This window comes from Diadema antillarum, unplaced genomic scaffold (assembly GCF_040938485.1).
Source record: "Diadema antillarum isolate AM-2024a unplaced genomic scaffold, OU_Dant_1.0 scf00000217, whole genome shotgun sequence".
NCBI classification, from domain to species: domain Eukaryota; kingdom Metazoa; phylum Echinodermata; class Echinoidea; order Diadematoida; family Diadematidae; genus Diadema; species Diadema antillarum.
The window spans coordinates 1,079-20,071 of record NW_027271106.1 but is presented as its reverse complement, the minus strand read 5'-3'; the positions used below and the strand labels follow the sequence as shown (position 1 = coordinate 20,071).

The following is an 18,993-nucleotide window of genomic DNA, read 5'->3' as shown; positions in this document are numbered from 1 at the left end:
TTGATGTTTCAGTCATTCCAAACCCGATCTTCGTCAAATAAACTTTGAATTCCTCTTAAAATGGTATGTTCTGTACTATATCATAAGTGTTTTCTTGGTATCTCGCAAAAAGTAAAAAAACCAAATTCTCATCTCCACCAAAACTGTACTTTCCCTTTAATTGGCTACCAAGTTTTTGTTTGAAATATCATATTACCTCAAATAATGATTTTGATGCACAAGGTACAATTTGTTCGTTATTTTGTGAAGTTGTTTGTGAATGTCCACAAGAAACTTGTAAGATATGACATCACCACTTCATCTAGTTTGTCTAGATGTTGTCACCCATATCAATGTCTCCTGAAGACATGTGAATCTTTTCAGTTGATTTCATTTAATTTCTTGTGTCCAAGTTAATCAAAGCTTGTACAATTTTATCTTTCATTGGGTTCTACTTTATTCACTGAATTCAGTTTGAACTAGAGTGACATCTAATTTCAGTTTATCCATTCTACTTTTTGAAGCATGTAAGTCAAACATTTACATGTTTCCATGTATTTCCACTGTTCAGAAATTACTTGATAACTTTGACAGACTTTGCTATATGGTTGAATGAAAAAGGAATGCAGAAAATGAATTAAATCAAATAAATAATGATATAGAACTTCAGCTGCTTCAAGTCACCAAATCAAAGTTTACTTTGACCCCTGTCTTCCCTTTTGTTTTCATAAACTCTCTTCGTATATCTGTTTTGCTGTCTATCTAGTATTCAATTCATCTCTCACATTCTCCCATCTTATTCACAGACTCTAGTCTAGCTAGAAGTGCAGAGAGACTGAGAGACAACATACACACACACACACACATTCTCTCTCTCTTTCTCTTTCTCTCTCTCTCTCTCTCTGATGACATCACAAAAGAATACAATGTCTAAATCTACTTTGCAGCAGATGACATGGTCAATGGACTGCTAATGCCACTTCATCGCCACAGCAACAATGCTGTCTAGGTTTGATCATATCTTGTATCATATCCTAAGAGCCATCGTCATATACACGTACCTGTCATTTACTCACAAACATATACACAAATACTGTAAAACACGATATATTCGCGGCATGAAATTTTTGCAAATTGGAGCCGACGACCTTTTTTCGTAGCATGAAATTTTCACGAATTGCTGGTGGCATTCATTGCATATAGTGTAGACAAGAACTTTTGCGTGCATTTTAATTTTTCGAATCTTGGCGCTTGCAAAATTTGCGAAATTAAAATGCACCTCAACATTCTTTGGCTTACAGTAATCATAACTCTCTCCTCTTTCTTCCCACTTAATTTCAATCTACCTACCTACCCACATCTACAGGTATCTATCTATCTTTGCATGTTTGTTTCAATAAACCATAATCAAATCAAATCAAATCAAAATCTATGTATGTATCTATCTACCTACTATCTATCTATCTATCTATCTATCTATCTATCTATCTATCTATCTATCTATCTATCTATCTACCTACCTACCTACCTACCTACCTACCTACCTACCTACCTACCTACAATGTATATCTACAATGTATATCTACATACATCCATCTATCCTATCTACAGTTTGGACATATTCTATTTCTACCACTTTCAAGGGCAATGTATAGTTTCAGTTTTTCTCTACCTACTAATAAGAAGCATTATTCTAATATAGTTTGACCACACTCTTCCTAAATGTTTCATAACCTATATCTCACGGCATACTGTACTATCTATGTTACTATAAGATGTGATGGTCTCAAGAAAGTTAAATGAGAACCATGACCATGGTATCAAGCTACTTTTGCTGTCAGGATTACAAACAATCTACATGAATCATTGCAAAAATGGCTAATGCCTGGCAAGGATAAAGAAGATTACAGCTCTTTGAAATGTAGTAATCACAAGAGGGTGATAATCAAAGTGGGGCTAAGCTTAATTAAGATGTGGGCCTTGTACTCCCTATCAGATATTTCTAAATTTTATCCACTTTTCACGCATTTGTGTCAAGACACAGCATGCAGAACTATATTCTTGACATAATCAAAATTAGTGGAAAAAGCAAAACATACATGACATATATGATGAAACTTTGGGTACTTAAAGTTCCAAACTAAAAAAGTAGGTTGTCCACAACATAAAGCATGCTATCAAAAATTTGTTCAGAAGCTCTTTGGGACAGGAACAAAGAGTTTGCAGTTACTTCTTTTCTATTATAGATGCAGGCCATCAGCTGATAAGTCATTTTCTCGCACAAAGGCTGAATAACATGGAGCCTTTTCCTGGGAAATTCTACTGACCACACACATATCAAGACGAGCATAACCAAAGGTCCTCTGTGATACAGATAGAGTATTCCAGCTAGCCTTTTGCTCTAGTTTTCTCAATGCCTCACCACATGATGTACAGTGCTGTCATCGTTTGGTGACAAGACATGAATCAGCAATAGGGTTGATATCACATTTTGTGATCACGAGAACTCTAAAAGAGGCCAAAGAATCTGTTTGATATGTTCTGATGAGCCGAGCTACATGACAATGGTAGAATAGGGAGGGTCAGTAACTCCACAAAAGAGCTGTAAATGTGATACCTAACCGGTACCAGATTTTATGACAAGGTTTTATGACATTTTGATTTGCAGTGTATACAACTGTTTGGTTTTCTAATGCTGAACCTCTTACCATGGTAGCGATGAGGGCTATAGTGTTTTGTCAGAACAATCTTCTTCTGGTAATTTCTTTCCCGGACTTGGACCTGCAGATTCTCGGAACCGCTTCTGGGCAGGAGCCGCTGCCGCTGGTCATCCCTGACCCTGAGCCGGCTCGTCACAGGCAGGCTTTTGGAGCTCGTGATGTCGCTGAGGTCGGAGTTTGACGTCCCCTCGCTCAGGCAGTGCTCGCTGTCCGTCGCATAGAGACGGGAGACGGGGACGCGCAGCACCTGCCCCTCTGTGATCGTCTCAAGATCCCCATCAACCTCCTCCCCTCCCCCATCACTCCCATCGTACTCTGGCTGACCATGCTGCATGCTGGCTAAGCAATCCTTCTCCGGCAGTCTTTGCTCGGAGTCGGCGGAACCACCCTCCTCACTGCTGACACCATCCCTCCCTCCATCCTGGAGCATGCTCTCTTTTTCGGCAGGGTCGCTGCTTGTTTCCCCCTTTCCGGGGAGGATGGAACTGAAGAAGTTCCCGATAAATTGAGAGAATTCATCAAACGCCATTTTTCACACTGATCAGTGTCACTTGTTTCCTGTGGCAGACCACCAAATGGAGTTCTTCTGCATGGGTTGTACTCCCTTGGCAAGCCAATATCTTCTGGTCCCTCTCCTATGTCCGAACCCCAAGAAGGGATTTCAAAGTGATCTCATGTATTTTCATCATTTAAGTAGGCACAACTGAGTTTTCCTCTCAATGGAATTTCCAGATTTTAGCACACCAGCTGATAATGCAAGGAGGTAGAACAGCTTACTTGCCCACGAGAGAGCCATGTCTTGCAACAAAACTTGCACAAACTTTCTGCTTGCCACCGGGAAATATGATTTTATCAGACAGTTGAAGTTGTCCCTGTCTCAGAAATGTTCTTCAAAGACCACCAAATGGACACAAATTTTCTATCTTTCCACCACAACAAAGTGGAAAAATTCCTTGCGTACTAATATCCTCTTGCAGGAACACTAAACAAAGTAGCTGAATATTAGCAGCACACAGGCCTCTGTGTCCAAGTATTGAATTTTTCTCCACCCATCATGTGGCAACAATTGACGAGCTCCGAGGCAGTGGGGTACAAAATCAATACCGATGCACAGTTAAGGCACAAACTAGCTACATGTGAAATATGCCTTGGATGGGCTGGAAGACAACTGAGGGATGCAGGATCAATGTCGGTACATAAAACTTTCACTCTTTTTGCTCAATATAGTCATCTTGTATCATCGGAATCTTTCTTTCAGCTCTTTGGCTCCCTGAGAAAAAAAAAGAGCTGCAACTACCAACATCTTTGGCTATTTGCTGCAAATTTATATTCCAACAATGTGATGTATCTCCAAATGACACTTACATGGTAGTACAGATATTTCTCTCACACGCATATCAAGGGAAAGAACATTCATTGAGATAATGACCTTTGTTCTGCCATTTTTTTCAGCATTGCTGTTTTTCGATCCCCGTGTACAAGGTTACAGCACACACCTCCCATCCTGTACAACAACATTTGGGTACGAGGACGTTTGGGTGAGACTTCTCAGAATGGTGCCATTGAGAACAATACCTTGTACTTGTCTAGAGGAATAAAATCAATACTAGTCCCTAGTGGAAGTAATTGCCTCATACAGCTTTCCTCTTTGCAACAAGTGAACATATGATAAAATGTATATTACAAATATTCACTAAAACACGCATGCAATACACTGTCAAAATATGATACTGGGAATACACCAGGTGGTAATCATCATGCAAGATATATAACCCATACTGCTTGATATGACATACATTAGATTCACTACTTACACATAGAGCAAGTGTTACTATAGGCTGGTATGATGATATGGGGTTAAAATTGATACTTTGTTGGCCACAAACATATGAGACAGTGACCAATCTTCATTTTTGTTATTTCCATTTCATATCATATCATATCATTTCATTTCACTTCATTTATTTTTTGTCCATAGAATGGAAAATCTTCATGAATCTAGTGACATCCATATCATACACTCATAGAACACACATTTCAAAATGGAACACGAAAGACAACGAAACAACACACATTTCATTAATTTATTAAATAATAATTTCACAGAAATCTTTACACCCAAAACACACACACACACACACACAAAAATACATCTACGACATAAGCAGTGGGATTTAAAAGATATTGCTATCAAGCCTTCTTCAGCAAGTGTAAAAAATAACGCTATTAAAGGGAACTTCTCCTTTAGGTTGACACACTTCTGTTGTGGCCTACACGAGTTACAGAAATAGGCAACTGTGTGCTTTGGGAAAATATTAGCATATCACTCCATACAAGAACCACAATCATCTAAATAGAACATCAACAGATGATGGGAAGGATCAAGGAAATCAACAAGCAGATGCATGTACGTGTAATTAAGGCTGCTCTGAACTTACAGCTATGATCAGCTGAATCAAAACCCATAAAAAGAAACAGGATACCACCACAATGTCATTACACAAGCACTAAAATACACGATCACTAGACAGCGTTCATATTAGCCCACGCCTTGTATACGCACAATAAATCTTTACAGTTACTGATCACAAGGTAATGTGATATTTATTTTGATTTGCCTTGAGTGAAGAAAAAAAGCAATAAAATGATTCATAATCCACATTATTGAAGACCATGAATACTTGGTTTATCAAAATATACCCACGCAACCTCTAATATATCTTTACTACATTTCATGTATCACAAGCACTGTGACCTACCGTAGCAAAAACCTGACCGCAAACTTTCATAATATGACAAAGAATAACCATACATGTGCCACACACATATACTGCACGTCCTATTGTCACACTGAGCAAAATTAAATTTTTGATTTTTTTGTTATTGTTGAGGGGGTGTAACTTATGACATAAAATTTGCTCTGTACATTTCAAAATGGGCATCAGTATTATATATCATAAATGTATACTATATATGTACGTATGCAGGGTTCAGTACTAATTTTTTGTCTGGTGACCTGTTTGGGCCACTAAAAACCATAATTTAGATCTGAAATTTTGGTGTCCCGAAAAAGATATGAAATGGCCCAAAATAAATTAAAAAATAAAAATTCATATTGAATCTCAGTTGCTCAATTGGGCTACCTAAACGATAAAATGCAGTGGCCCGACATGAATCTTCAGTGGCCCCTGGCCACCCCTGTCGAGCCCTACTTTTGTATCTAAAAATTGTTCTGAACTCGTCAGCTGCAGGAAATGCTTAAAAATTCATCTCTACTCCTAAGTGGCATATATGCAAGTCACCATACAGTGAAGAACATCTGGATGGCTATATGACATTATCTTTACTTGCCAAAACGTACAATCAGTTAGTTTATCATTTTAGTCAAACGTACATTGTATGCTTACTTGTTCCCTCAGGGACCAAATAATGGATTCTGCAGAAAACCCTGCTCCAAGCTATTTTTACATAAATTTATACACTTGAAATCCACGCTGTTACATGCATTGGCTGTTGTTGATCCATGAGCAAAGCTCAATGATTGTCTGGAGTAACATTATTTTGAGTACATACAAGTAACTGATCTGCTGACGCTATAAAGAGTGTATGGCCAGAAGTCTTGTGTTATAGCTCCATAGTTATTGAAAGTCTCATTGGCTGAATTACCTTTAACCCATTGAGGACGAGTCCCGAGTATACTCGGGCAAGCGTCTATGGGAAATGCGTGTTGTAGCAAAATCAAACCATCCTCAACGGGTTAAGAAGGGAAGAAAGATGTAACGGTATTGACACAAGAGGGCGCTTTGTATGTTGTGAGACCAAAAGCATTATTTAGCATGGCACCACTTTGGCAAGGACCACGCCTGACTGGTCACAAGCTTTTAATACACAGAGCTCACTCAGTGTTCATGGCAGGTGGTGGAAAATTTCTGCCTTACACTATCAAAGTCTCACTTCATATACCAAGCATTTGTAAGCACATACAGCTACTTCCGATTGGCAAGTTATTTGTATATGATACATACACACAAAGACTTCAAGTGAATTTTTTAATGCTGGCAGACTGTGTGCGTTTAACAAATGTTGGTGATCATGTGAAACGAAAACACCCTGAAATGAGGGTGATAATGTAAAAATAGACAAAGAGAGAAGAATGTCAATTGTTGAATGCAAATGCTTAAAAACTTGTCATCTGTGGTAAAAGATAGTTGCATACATCAGTAGTGATTACATTGTGTGTAACAATAATTAACAAGTATTGGAGTGTGGTGGGGGTGGGGGCAGGCAGAGAGGTTTCCCTGAACTTTGAACAGACGAAGGAGAAATGAGGAAACATTGCAGCAAAAATTGTTGGTGAGAACAAAATTAACTTGGGATATACTCTCAAACAAAAACAAAACAAACAACAAGAACAAAAAACGATCCTAATCCCAACCATAACCCAAATTCTAACCCTAAACCTAACTCTAACCCTAATCTTTACTCTAACCCCATCACTATATAAGTGGTATTTAGCCCAGAGTTAATTGTCCATTGGCGTTAATTGTCCTGATACATTGTAGAGACGTGAATTTCATATTGTTTATTGGCTTGTTCGCTTTTAAATGCAACCTTAACTCTTCTGTATGTTTAACTTTACCTAATATCAAAGTCAGCTCAAACATGGAGAGGCTTTGACTTTATTCATTAACCCTTTATGTGCCATGGTGGAAACCCCTGTGTGTCACATTATTCTGAGACACCAACGTACACTTGCAGTCATGCTTTGAGAAACATTCTGTTTTTCAAATCTATGTAACTTTTATACATATCTGTTGAATGTAGACATAGTGAGCAAAGTTGTAGAGAAAATGCCAAGCTTTGCATTGATGTAAATTGTATGATAAATCAATGATTGCTTTTTTTTCAAATGCCCAGTAGCTACATTACTGTAAAGGTATGACTTTTTGCACATAAAACAGCATTTCGGTAGAAACTTAGAATTTACATGCAAATGAAGAGTTTGTTTGCAAAAACCGATAAGTCCATTTTTGAAGATTTTGAAGTACGGTATCTGTCATAAAGTACAAAATAATACATTTTAAATGATATATTGGTCACTACATATTAAGGTACATTTTTGAAGTTATGGTCAAAAGAAGCAAAAAATTTCTTATTATTCTCTTCATTTTTCCTGACCTTTAATGGCAAATATTTCCATTTAACATATATGGACTTATCTGTTTTTGCAAACAAACTCTTCAAATACAGTAGGGATCACTGCTTGCTAGTCAATCACCACATAAAATGCAAACTATATGTGAGAGGAAAGGAATCGCAAGAAACGTTTTCATTGTACTGTACGTGGCATTTGGCGATTTATCGAGCGGTTTGGGCGGGTTTGTGTGTTTGAGCGGAATATGTGAACGTGGCACGTAAAGAGGTACACTGTAATGGACATATGGCAAACATGAGGCTCAGAATAATGGGTGTGTGTGCTGTCATACTTCCATGTGAATATTGGACAATGTGAGAGAAGTGTAGAATCTTTCCAATCCTTGTTTCTTTGATGCGTTCAAAAAACTGTTTCACAGAGCTGTAAAAAGATTATACATCTGCAGAGTCAGAAGGATTTCCTTTGCCTGTGATACAAAACCACAAGAAGCTTGGGCATTACCGAAGCTTGAGAACAGCCATATCAAAAGTGAGTAAAAGAATAACACAATCAAACGCAAATACATAAACTCACAGAGAAACAATGTCATTTGAATATGTACAATTTGTATATATATAACACACATACTGTACATTTTTTTAAAGCAAAATAGTGATGCAATAAGATTAGAACTGATATCCTGCTTTACTTTTTAACTAAAAATGTCACCAAATCATTCTTTATCAAACCACAAACTCATAACTCCAGTTTCTGAGGTGAGAGAGAAAATAACTTCAGAAGTGCAAAGCTAGTTCACATTCAATGTGCAGATTAGCTTATTTCATGTTTAATAGCAAAATGTAATATTTGAACTTCATATTTAATGTGCGCAGGTGTAAGAGTTTATCTTCAGATGGATTACGAGTCTATACTGATACATTTTTTCCCCATTAGCCAATAACAGAAAGTTATCTGAATTGGCTGTAGTCCTCTTCTGAAAACTGATTACACTTGTGTTATGTGTGTCTGTGTATCTGTGTGTCTGTGTATATATGTGTGTCTATGTGTATATGTGCATCTGTGTGTGTATATGTCCGTATGGATTTCTGGATCAGTGGTCCCTTTGTTAATTCTATCTCTATACACACACATCCACATGACATGTAGTTTATACTAGTTTGTCCCTGCCTGTAATCTAGGTTCATGCACCAGAATAAGCGATGGTAGAGCAGAGACTCTAACCCCAAGCACCTTTTGATCTGGAGATTCTCCCGCCCGAAACCCCAAGCAAACGGGAGACTCCAAGTTGATGTGTGCGAACCGCGAAGTTCCTAGGTTCTACATGTTCTCTGGTGCTATCTAAGACTAAGTTTTTCAACATACGATAGCAATAAGTAAGAAATCCTTTCCAACGGGAGACACAGAGCCAGGGCAGGAGAAATTAAATCTCAAGCGGGAGAGCGGGAGATTCTGCAAAAATAGGCTTTCGGCGGGAGATCTACCGTCGACAACGGGAGAGTTGGAGTCTCTGGTAGAGTCTGATTTAGTGTACCCCACCTCATAAAACCAAGAGTGCCATGGCTCATTTAATTTGTCAGTAACAACTGCCACGATTCAGTGGGTTCTCGATTGGTCTGGAACATAATTAGCTATGCCTCACACCCTCATGCAGTCACAAGTTGCCATCACCCCTATTCCGACCCACTCAAACCAACTGGTTTAGTGAACATGTGTAAGGTGCTGTTAAAAACAGGGTTTTACCACCTTTAGTGTCCCCCGCTGGCTCACCATTAGTGACATGAAAATAGGTTGAGGCTTACCTTAAGCTCCTTGGTTAATTTTAACCTGTGTGACTGGATGTGTTACGTACCTCATTTCATGTTTCATTTTAGTATCTTTAATCAAACCCACATATCCAACTTTGTTAATGACTTTTATCATCATTATATTCAGTTCATCATCATAATTTAATTTATTAAAATGCACATCACTGGTAGAGTTCACACATGTCATTCCACAAAAGTTGATAATTATTATGATTTCCCAAATGTGTCTTTTCACATTGAGAAGCAACATAATTACTTGAGATGAACCTGGGCAGAACAGTATTTCAAGTTTCATCTAAAGCAGATGTGAAAATTGCTCTTGGAGGTATAATGTAGCAACAACAACAACAACAACAAAATGTCAGATCTTAGTTGTCTATACCTTCCAACGAGTGGCAAACACATATTCAACAGCGATTCGAATGCTATGGTTAAGTGTTATAATAGCAAGTAACTCTGTGACCAACCAACTACATATGCATCAGGTGCAACCCCAACATAGAAACACACACTCGTCAAAAAACAAAAGCAGTATTACAGAGATGCCAACCTTGTAATCTACATTGCCGAATTCTGATGGGCTGAAAAAATATATATATGTTTTTGGTGGAAAAACAGTATATTTACCTCTCCTGCAATACACATCATATATGTGGTAATGAAATTTGGAAACAACAGCACTTTGAATGAAGCCTTCAGCATTTTGGGTTAAAAAATAGTACTAAATACTGCAAAAAAAATGTTACAGTTAGCATCTCTGGAATTAGTGTGTTAAGACCACAGTGCCTCACAGCTAGGTGCTTCACCACATCGCACGCATGGGACAAACCTAAGAGGCGTATATTTTCCCCATCTTCCGAGATATTACCATCGGAGTCTTCACCAGCGTCACGCCCTGCAAATGACGATGGAGACTCATGGATCTCCACATCATGGATGTACAACAGGTCTTGGCCTGCTTTCCACATGGAAGCATTTTAAAAACGGAGCACAAGAGGGCACTACGTTCACGCAAGATGGCCAAATCGGCAGCAGACCGATGATACAGAGATTCACTTCGTATTCAAAATGTATGCATTTGTTACGTGCGAAGTGCTATGACAGTGAAACACAGCCTATTATTAATGACTAATGAATACAGATTGCCATATGTAGCATTGCACCTCTCAATTGAAAGGAATGAACACTGATTTTTATGGTCAAATTTTCCCTAAAAAGTGCTATTCTTTTTATCAGACATTTTGTAAATAATCATCTTTGGTTTTTTATTTCAGTTCATCATTTGCTGATTTCATAGATACACTGAATTCAGACACTGGTTGGTTTTCCTTTGCTTGACATGATGTCAATTAATTTCTTTTCTCTGAATATGTGAACTCTATAAATACATGAAATACATGAAACACATTCTCCAATTCACAATGTGGCCAGATGAACATATTATTCTCCCCTTCCATATCTGCAAGTACATACTGTGCATTTGAGCATTCATTCATTCATTCATTCATTCATTTACATTCAAATAACTGCAGTGTCTCAGACAGATTTCGATATCATCTTGGTATAGTCTGCCAAGGAAAATGCACACACATAGGAACACACATAGACTCGGTGATACAGATCTTTCACGTTCACTCATCATTAAAGGAGCACAAAACCCAAATATATATCTACATGGAGGGAATACAGCAATATTAGAACACATCAACAAAGTTTGAGAAATAGTTGACAATCTGTTGAAAAGTTAGGATTTTTAAAAGTTTCAGTGCTGCAATTGCTGGATGAAAAGACTACAACATTTTGTGACATCACATATGGACAATGATACACATACAAAAAAAAAAAATAGACAGAAAATTCAACACATTTTGACATTTGTAGCATGCATAAAACAGCACTTGACTCATATCTTTCAAAAAGTAGGGGAATCATATTACCCTTCACATATATTAGTAACAAGTCAAGGGAATGTGACTTTTCTTTTAAGAATGAAATTTTGTGGAATTTCTTTTTATCATTGTCCACATGTGACATCAAAAACTGTAGAAGTCTTTGCTTTCAGCGATGGTGGCCCTGAAATTTTGAAAATCCAAAACTTTTCAACAGATTGTCCCATTTTCCCCAAACTTCACTGTTGTTTCTGCTACCTCTGTACTATCGCTACATTCATTTCACCCATATGTATTTGGTATTTGGTACTTCATTCCCCTTAAACAAAGCTGCACATGGACATGAGGGTTTGGTGCTACTCAAACACTTTTGAATGGTGACAAAATATTACACCCCAGTCTATGTAATGAACACTCCATATCCATGGAGAAATTTACTTGTTGCCAATCATCAAACACATACTCTAATCCTAAAATTTCAATATGACATTCAGAACTGCCACAGCAGGAAAATGTCAGAAAGACCTTTACGGAAAAAAAAAAAATAATATTGACACTGACTCTTTTACCCTTATATTCCAATGTCAAAAATAAAAACCCAAACCAACGAACATTGTAAAGGTGCTGGTTGTTTCCCCATGGTCAGCAAAAACTGGGTTCCCATACTGAAACCCTGGTATTAATTGCCACCGTGTGATTTACTACATGGGACAATATGAGAAGCATGTTCAAACATCATGGTCTATTTACACTGCTTTGATTTAATCACTTCGTAATTAATGCAATACTCGCAGGGGCACCCTTTTCCCCTTAACGTGTGTTTTAATATAATGTGCAGAAAATTCATACAAGTACAATTGTATTGGGTTCACCATGCCTTACCAAGAAAGTGTCTTAACATTGTCACTTTCATAACTGCAAAATGACAAATACACTTGGGTATGGCTGTGATATTTGTCATTTATGTTGTCCCTTTTACAAGGACAAGCTACTACCCCCTAAATATATATATATATATATATATATATATATATATATATATATATATATATATATATATATATTGTCAGTTTAGAATCAGGAAGGCAGTATCACATTCTAAGATTGAATGTAGATAAAAATGAAACAATCAAGTCTCATGAAATAGAAAGTTTTATTCAATAATCAAAAGTGGGTAGAGTTCTAAGAATTATTCCAAATATATGGTAAAATGGTGCCTTTGTGGTTTCAATTTTACATATTTGACTGAAAATGGAAATAACTTAATATTGACACCATGACGTAGATGAGATCTAGCTCTACAACATGATACCAGTGACTTAATACCTCTAAAATTGCGATAAAGCCAGGGGTGGATCCAGGAATTATGTAAAGGGGGGGGGGGGGGGGAGGTACAAAAATAAAGGGAGGTGCACACACCCCCTCCATTTTTTCTATTTCTTTTGTTTTAACAAAAAATAAAGGGGGAGGGAATGCACCAGTATTTATATACTGTATCTACTGCATGCATATCCTTTCAATAGAAATCCCTGACTCTGTATTTACCTTCAACATTAGTCCTCTTCTTCAGAGCTTTGTTGATGACAGGCTCCTTGCCATTTGGGGGCAGGAGAGACTGCTGGTATCGGAGGATGGTCTCATCTTCGCTGTCCGAAGATGACTCCTCATCCTTGTAACCAAAGCTGTCTCCTTTAGACAGAAGGTGGGAGAAAGAAGAGCGGTACATTGTGATGCAAGACAATCACATTGAAGAGGATGACACAAATATGAATTTGTAAAAAAATACAAAGAAGGAGAATTTGGTGATGAAGATAGAAAGAAAAGCAGTGAGGTACAAGAAGAAAGAGTCAGAGGAGGAGAAATAAAAGGAAAGGATAAAGCAGGATAAGAGATGATAGAAGAAAATGAAGAACGAACAGAATGATAGGAGGAAGAGGAGAAAGAAATGTGTAAAGAAAACAAAAATGAAGAGGTGGCAGATATCAAGTAAATGAAAACTACTTTGACCTTCCTAAAACAGGAGATAATACTCTAATTTTATGTTATATTAATGATGATGTTATTTTCAAACAACTGTAAACATCTGTCTTATGTAAACATGAAATTCATTAGGTCTTGCATTTACCTGGACATGATAATGGCTGAAGACTGTTTAAACCATATAGGTGTATTAAAAAAAGAGTGTAGATACTAAAATAAATAATGTGCTTGCTGTGCATGGTTCTTGTACAAAAAGTCATGTTGATGAAGTAATATGAAGGCAGGACCCTCTAGGCGAATATGTATTGCATTGCATAACCAACACTGTAAATTAAATCAAAATGAACGATCCCTTGCATCAAGTTTTTGTTTTTAAGTGCAACTGATCGACAAATTACCCTTCACTGACAAAAAATATACTTGCTATCATTGTCATATCTGTTGTATTAGTCATCAATTATATTACTACCGCCATCATTACTGTTATCACCAATATCTTGTTTGACCTTAGGAAGCTTCTACCACCATGAATACCAATTACTGGGACTAGTGTATTTTTTTTTTAACTTAATGTTACAAACTTGTCTGACTAACCAAGTATAGCTTGCTTATCCTTTTTCGCCTTCCTTTCTTCCAGACAGGGGCAGCCACCACAGTTGGCAAAGCAGGCCATCTTGTTGAGGTACATGAACATCAGGACCAGGAAAGTAAGAAAGATGAAGATGACACCGAGGAAGATCAGCGCCGCCAAGGGAACTATCACAAAGGGGGAAAAAGAAGACATACCACTTTACAATCAAGGAAATATCACCAAATGAACAAAAAAGAGAAATATATCGGCCAAGTATTATCTTATCATCACTAAGTTTATCGAAGCCAAACATAACACCAGTATGGACAGAGAAAGCCTTCATCTACTGTTGGACACATAAAAACATGTGACCGTGCACCTCAAAACGAACATAAAGTCGCACACACTGATTTTGCATGAGGACTGAAAATAAGTGAAATGGGTCAACCTAGCCGAACTTGACTTTTTCATATTTTCTGATAGAGCGGGTCTTCTTTTACATTATGCTAAAATTTGGTATCATAAATCGGGCAGGAAAGTGTGTTTTTTTTAGCAGTTTATCTCGAACATTTTTGGTAGAATAGTGTGATTAGGTGTGTCTTTAGAATCCCTTTTTCATTTCTGAAAAACCTTGTCCATACTCTTCACTTTCAACTCTAATAACTTTTGAAAGGATAGTGCTACTGCTTTGAAAGTTGGCATTAATTATGGACAGAATGTGTTAATGAGGCATGTTTAATTTCAGTTTAATCTGATAATTCCTTCATTGTTGTTACTCTGGTGGTTTACTTCCTGTTTTTTGTCCCACTCATCGCACAGCCAGCACGGTTTGGTAAAGATTAAGCGCTTGAATAGACACTGTACTTCAGAGCCTCTTTTCTCAGTTCACACTTTTCCTGAGTTTGTGCTTTCTTTCCAATATTTAAATAGGTTAGCAGAGTCCATTTGATTTGAGTTATACATCATTTTAAAGCTTAAAGTCTGCTCTTTCAGAATATGGTCTTAACTGAAAATTCATGTCTGGCGACTTTTTGTTTGTTTTGAGGTGCAGGGTCACATATATAAATACATTTTTTTTTCTGACCATATCGTACACAATTGTTACTCAGAGAGGTAGCATTGCTGTTTGAAAAAACAACAATACCTGTCCCTCAAATGTTATTGAAACCATGCATGCAACCATACATATCCTGCCATATCAAAAGTATTGTGGTAACTAACTCAGAAGACCAAACAACATGCAAAATTCCCTTTCACACAATACAGGCAGAAATTTTGTTAGGACCTTACTGGAAATTATGTATTATATTTAGATATGTTATAGCTGAAGTGCAAAAAGCACAGTCTTCTGTACACCGAAAAACTTTTTTTTTTCAAATAGTTAACAAGTGGATATTAAAAGATCACTGACAGTTATCACTTTAATGACACAAAATAATCAGGCATCCTTCAATCAAAGTTGGGAGATATTTGATACAGTACTTATAATTAAATGAAAAAGAGCTGTTGCAATCAAGCTCAAACAAAGTGGCAAAATTCAAATAATCATGCATCACATTCATTAGAAAACTCATGAAAGGTATCTTTTCAGTATAAAGAAACAAGTTTTCAATATCTTAAAACAGAACAAAAGATAGGTGCTTGTAAATACTTTATCACAGCAAAAACACCAAAATCAGGATGTGGGATATTAATACTGTTAGTAATGGGTAAACATGCAATGACATGAGAACAATACTTCACATTCAAATCATGCAAACTTTGTTAGAAGCTAAAATCAGTATTAAAATGGTTGTATAACCACAGAGACTGCATTTTACCATTAGATCCTTTCAAGACACTCTGCTGCTTGCTAAACAGCCTCTCATGCAAAATGAATGAATCTAGAACTATAAATTTTGTCAGTATGCACTACAACTCAAACATCAATCTTAATAGCTTTAATTTTATTTGCTTAATTTGATTAAATCATAGCCATACAAAAATTAATTATCAACCCAACTGATTACACAAATTACTTCCTTGGGTGTGAACTGTACTTGACAATGCTTTCCAATCACTGACTGATGTCAAATGAAATTCATATCACACATACATCAATCAATATTGTTATTATTTTTGTGGCATACTCTGCATTTTGGGCAGAACACACTAGCCAGTTTGCTGCAATGTACTTCAACCTAACAATTATGACAATATTTCTCAATCTGTGTCTCTCTTAGAACAGCCAAAAAAAAATGAGACATCTCTTTAATAACTTGTGAAAGATCACACTTCTTGAAAGACTTGCAAGACTTAATTTACTAGACTTCTTGTAAAACGTATACATGTACGTATATAGCCTGGGAGTCAGGCTAAGAAATGACATTCTTCATGGGGGAAAAAAAACAAAGGTTAGTGATTGATGTGTAGGATTTGTTTTTGGCATGTTCAACACTACAGATATCATGCATCACCTACTCAAGCTAACTTGGCAGGAACACCAAGTCCAGTGCAATGTGTTTTGGTGCACTTCAAAGTCAGGTCGACAGTGATATGCATTGAAATAGCAAATAAATATCTTTGTCTGCATTCTTTGAAACTAAGTGCAATGGTGCAGAGAAAGAGACTGACATTTGTGAATTCATTTCTGTGAAGGAAGGGTGACCCCTGAGCTCAAAGACTCAAAGATTTCTGTTTGCACAGCAAATGTCAGCAGTGGTTTGCTTCAATACTTACTGTAGGGTTTGCTAGCTGTACGACAGCATAATATGTGATACAGTAAGAGACAGACATATACTTGATAAATGATACTAAGGATGGCAACATTAAACATGACATAAAAATTAAGTCATTGTATTTCTCACTCTGTTATAGACAAACCTCTCTTCAATTGATATAAAAACTTAATACGAAAACTGTTATCTTCACATATCAGAAAATGTATTACATATATTTTTCATGTTATTTTTTGTTTTCGTATTTCAACACCTGCACAAATAACTTGGGGATTTTTTTACTCCAAGTGTTCTGGAAAAAAAATTGTTGTGACTGATCTCATTTGCCATGTGGTTTATCTTCTGATGATAGCTGATACCTCAAAGCTAAAAAAAAATGGAGGTTGGACAACAGTTCTCTTACAAATGCAAAAACAAAAAATTAAGTTTTAAAGGAAAAAAATGAGCAAGTTAGAATCCCATTTTCAAATCTTTTCACCCATGCTGCCCTGCTCTATCATTTTGCCTACCTCACTAAACAGTATAGGCTGTACACATGTGAATCCCCAACTCTTCTACTTTTCTGACTGACAGAGGGCACTATCATGCATATTTTTATAATATTTGTAGGAAGAGTACTACTGCATAATCAAGAAACATGTTTTGCCAGATTTCTGTCTTTGCATATCCTCAGAATTTTCAAGACAAAAAGCACTACTATCATTCACAGCTAGCATCTGTTTTTTTAACATGCTTGCAAAGCAGCATTTTATATGCACAGCAAGCATTCATCTTTTACATGTACTTGATATGTAAGCCAGATGTCATGTTTGAATCTGACAAATGAAACAAAGTAGGGTGAGGACAACACACTTTAGAACCAGCATCATCGAAACATAAAGGTACTGTTAACCATTGGGATCAGTATGCTCGAGTTATCACATTTGATGCATATATGTGTACATGTAGGTCAGTTGTATCACAAAATATCCTACCATACAAAAAATTTGCAATGAAGACAAAAGTAAAAGGAGGAATCACTATTTTTCTCAATAAACCAAAGCTGTCTACAGTTAACTCTAGAAAAAAAAATATTTTATTACTGTTCACATTTTTATATCCAACAATACTTAACATTGAATATACAGATTAGATTTATTACATTGGTTGTGTCTATCCCTAACTCACATTTTAGAACTATTTTGAAGTTCTAAAGCTTGGTTTTTGTATCATCTTTAAATGTTAGATAATGCCTTTAAAGTTTGTGTGGCCTTTTTGCAACCTTAAAATTGGGATTCCTTTCATATGCTGGTATACAGGTAGGTAATTCAGAGTTTTTTCAGAGTTTTTCATCATGATGAAAGGGAAATTAATATCATTGATTTTCAGTAAATTTATCTAGATCATCCACCTTTACCAAAAAAAAAAAGTTATTCTAGGTACAAAAAGAGAACCCATTTTGCGAGTGACATGGGGTAAGTTTTTTGTACCTTTTCAAGGACAAACTCTGTGGTGTATTACTGCCAGATTCCATACACAATAGCAGGAGGCATTATTCTTCAACGATGCAAAATTTTGTGATGTTTGAAGAAAGGATTAAACTGCGTATTGAAATGATACTCACGACCGTCAATGCCTGCCATTGTGGCAAAGTTCCACCACAGACGCCCAGTACAAAGAAGATTCTTTTTCTAGAAGTAGGGAGACTAGACCAAGTCCAGAAAATCAGAGCCAGTCCTGTTTGGATCTAAGGATCCTGTTGATTGACAAACAAACAAAACAAAAAGCAACATAAAAAAGATGAGAACAAGATGAAGAACAGGTACAGAAGGAAGGCACTCATCAGGTGTAGATTTGAAAGTATCTCTTTACTCATTTCTCTCCTCTTAGATGGTTTAGTTGTATCTTAACTAACTTTTAGTATAGATGAACAACCAAAGACATACCGGTAGTGTGAATGTTATCAGCAGCAGCACTCATATGACAACACTTACAGCAATGGAAATACATTTTCAGTGCTATCAGTTGATGTTTCTTTTCCCAACATGCTGCAGTAACAAAGTGTATACTAAGAAAATTTTCAAAACTATTGTAGTTTTGAGATAGACATAGTACTCTGTGCTTTTCATTATCATCAAATATGCAGCTTGCATTGTGCACCGGCACTGCATTGTTGACTCATTGTTATGGAAATTAAA

General features: G+C 36.6%; 1 protein-coding gene across 2 annotated transcripts in view; it reads right to left on the bottom strand.

Moving 5' to 3' along the window:
* Positions 1 to 18,546, bottom strand: part of LOC139724495 (synaptotagmin-14-like) — a 53,509-nt gene extending 34,963 nt beyond the window's left edge. Inside the window, exons 1-4 of one of the 2 annotated variants that reach the window (XM_071635627.1) lie at positions 18,420 to 18,527; positions 16,818 to 16,832; positions 14,123 to 14,284; positions 13,094 to 13,237 (exon numbers count right to left, since the gene is read on the bottom strand). In XM_071635627.1, coding sequence (XP_071491728.1) covers positions 13,094 to 13,237; positions 14,123 to 14,284; positions 16,818 to 16,832; positions 18,420 to 18,438 — 340 coding nt within the window. In that variant the 5' untranslated portion in view covers positions 18,439 to 18,527. Of the gene's footprint in view, positions 1 to 13,093; positions 13,238 to 14,122; positions 14,285 to 16,817; positions 16,833 to 18,419 lie in introns of both variants that reach the window. The other variant, XM_071635630.1, reaches the window with a different exon arrangement.
* Positions 18,547 to 18,993: the final 447 nt, after the last annotated feature.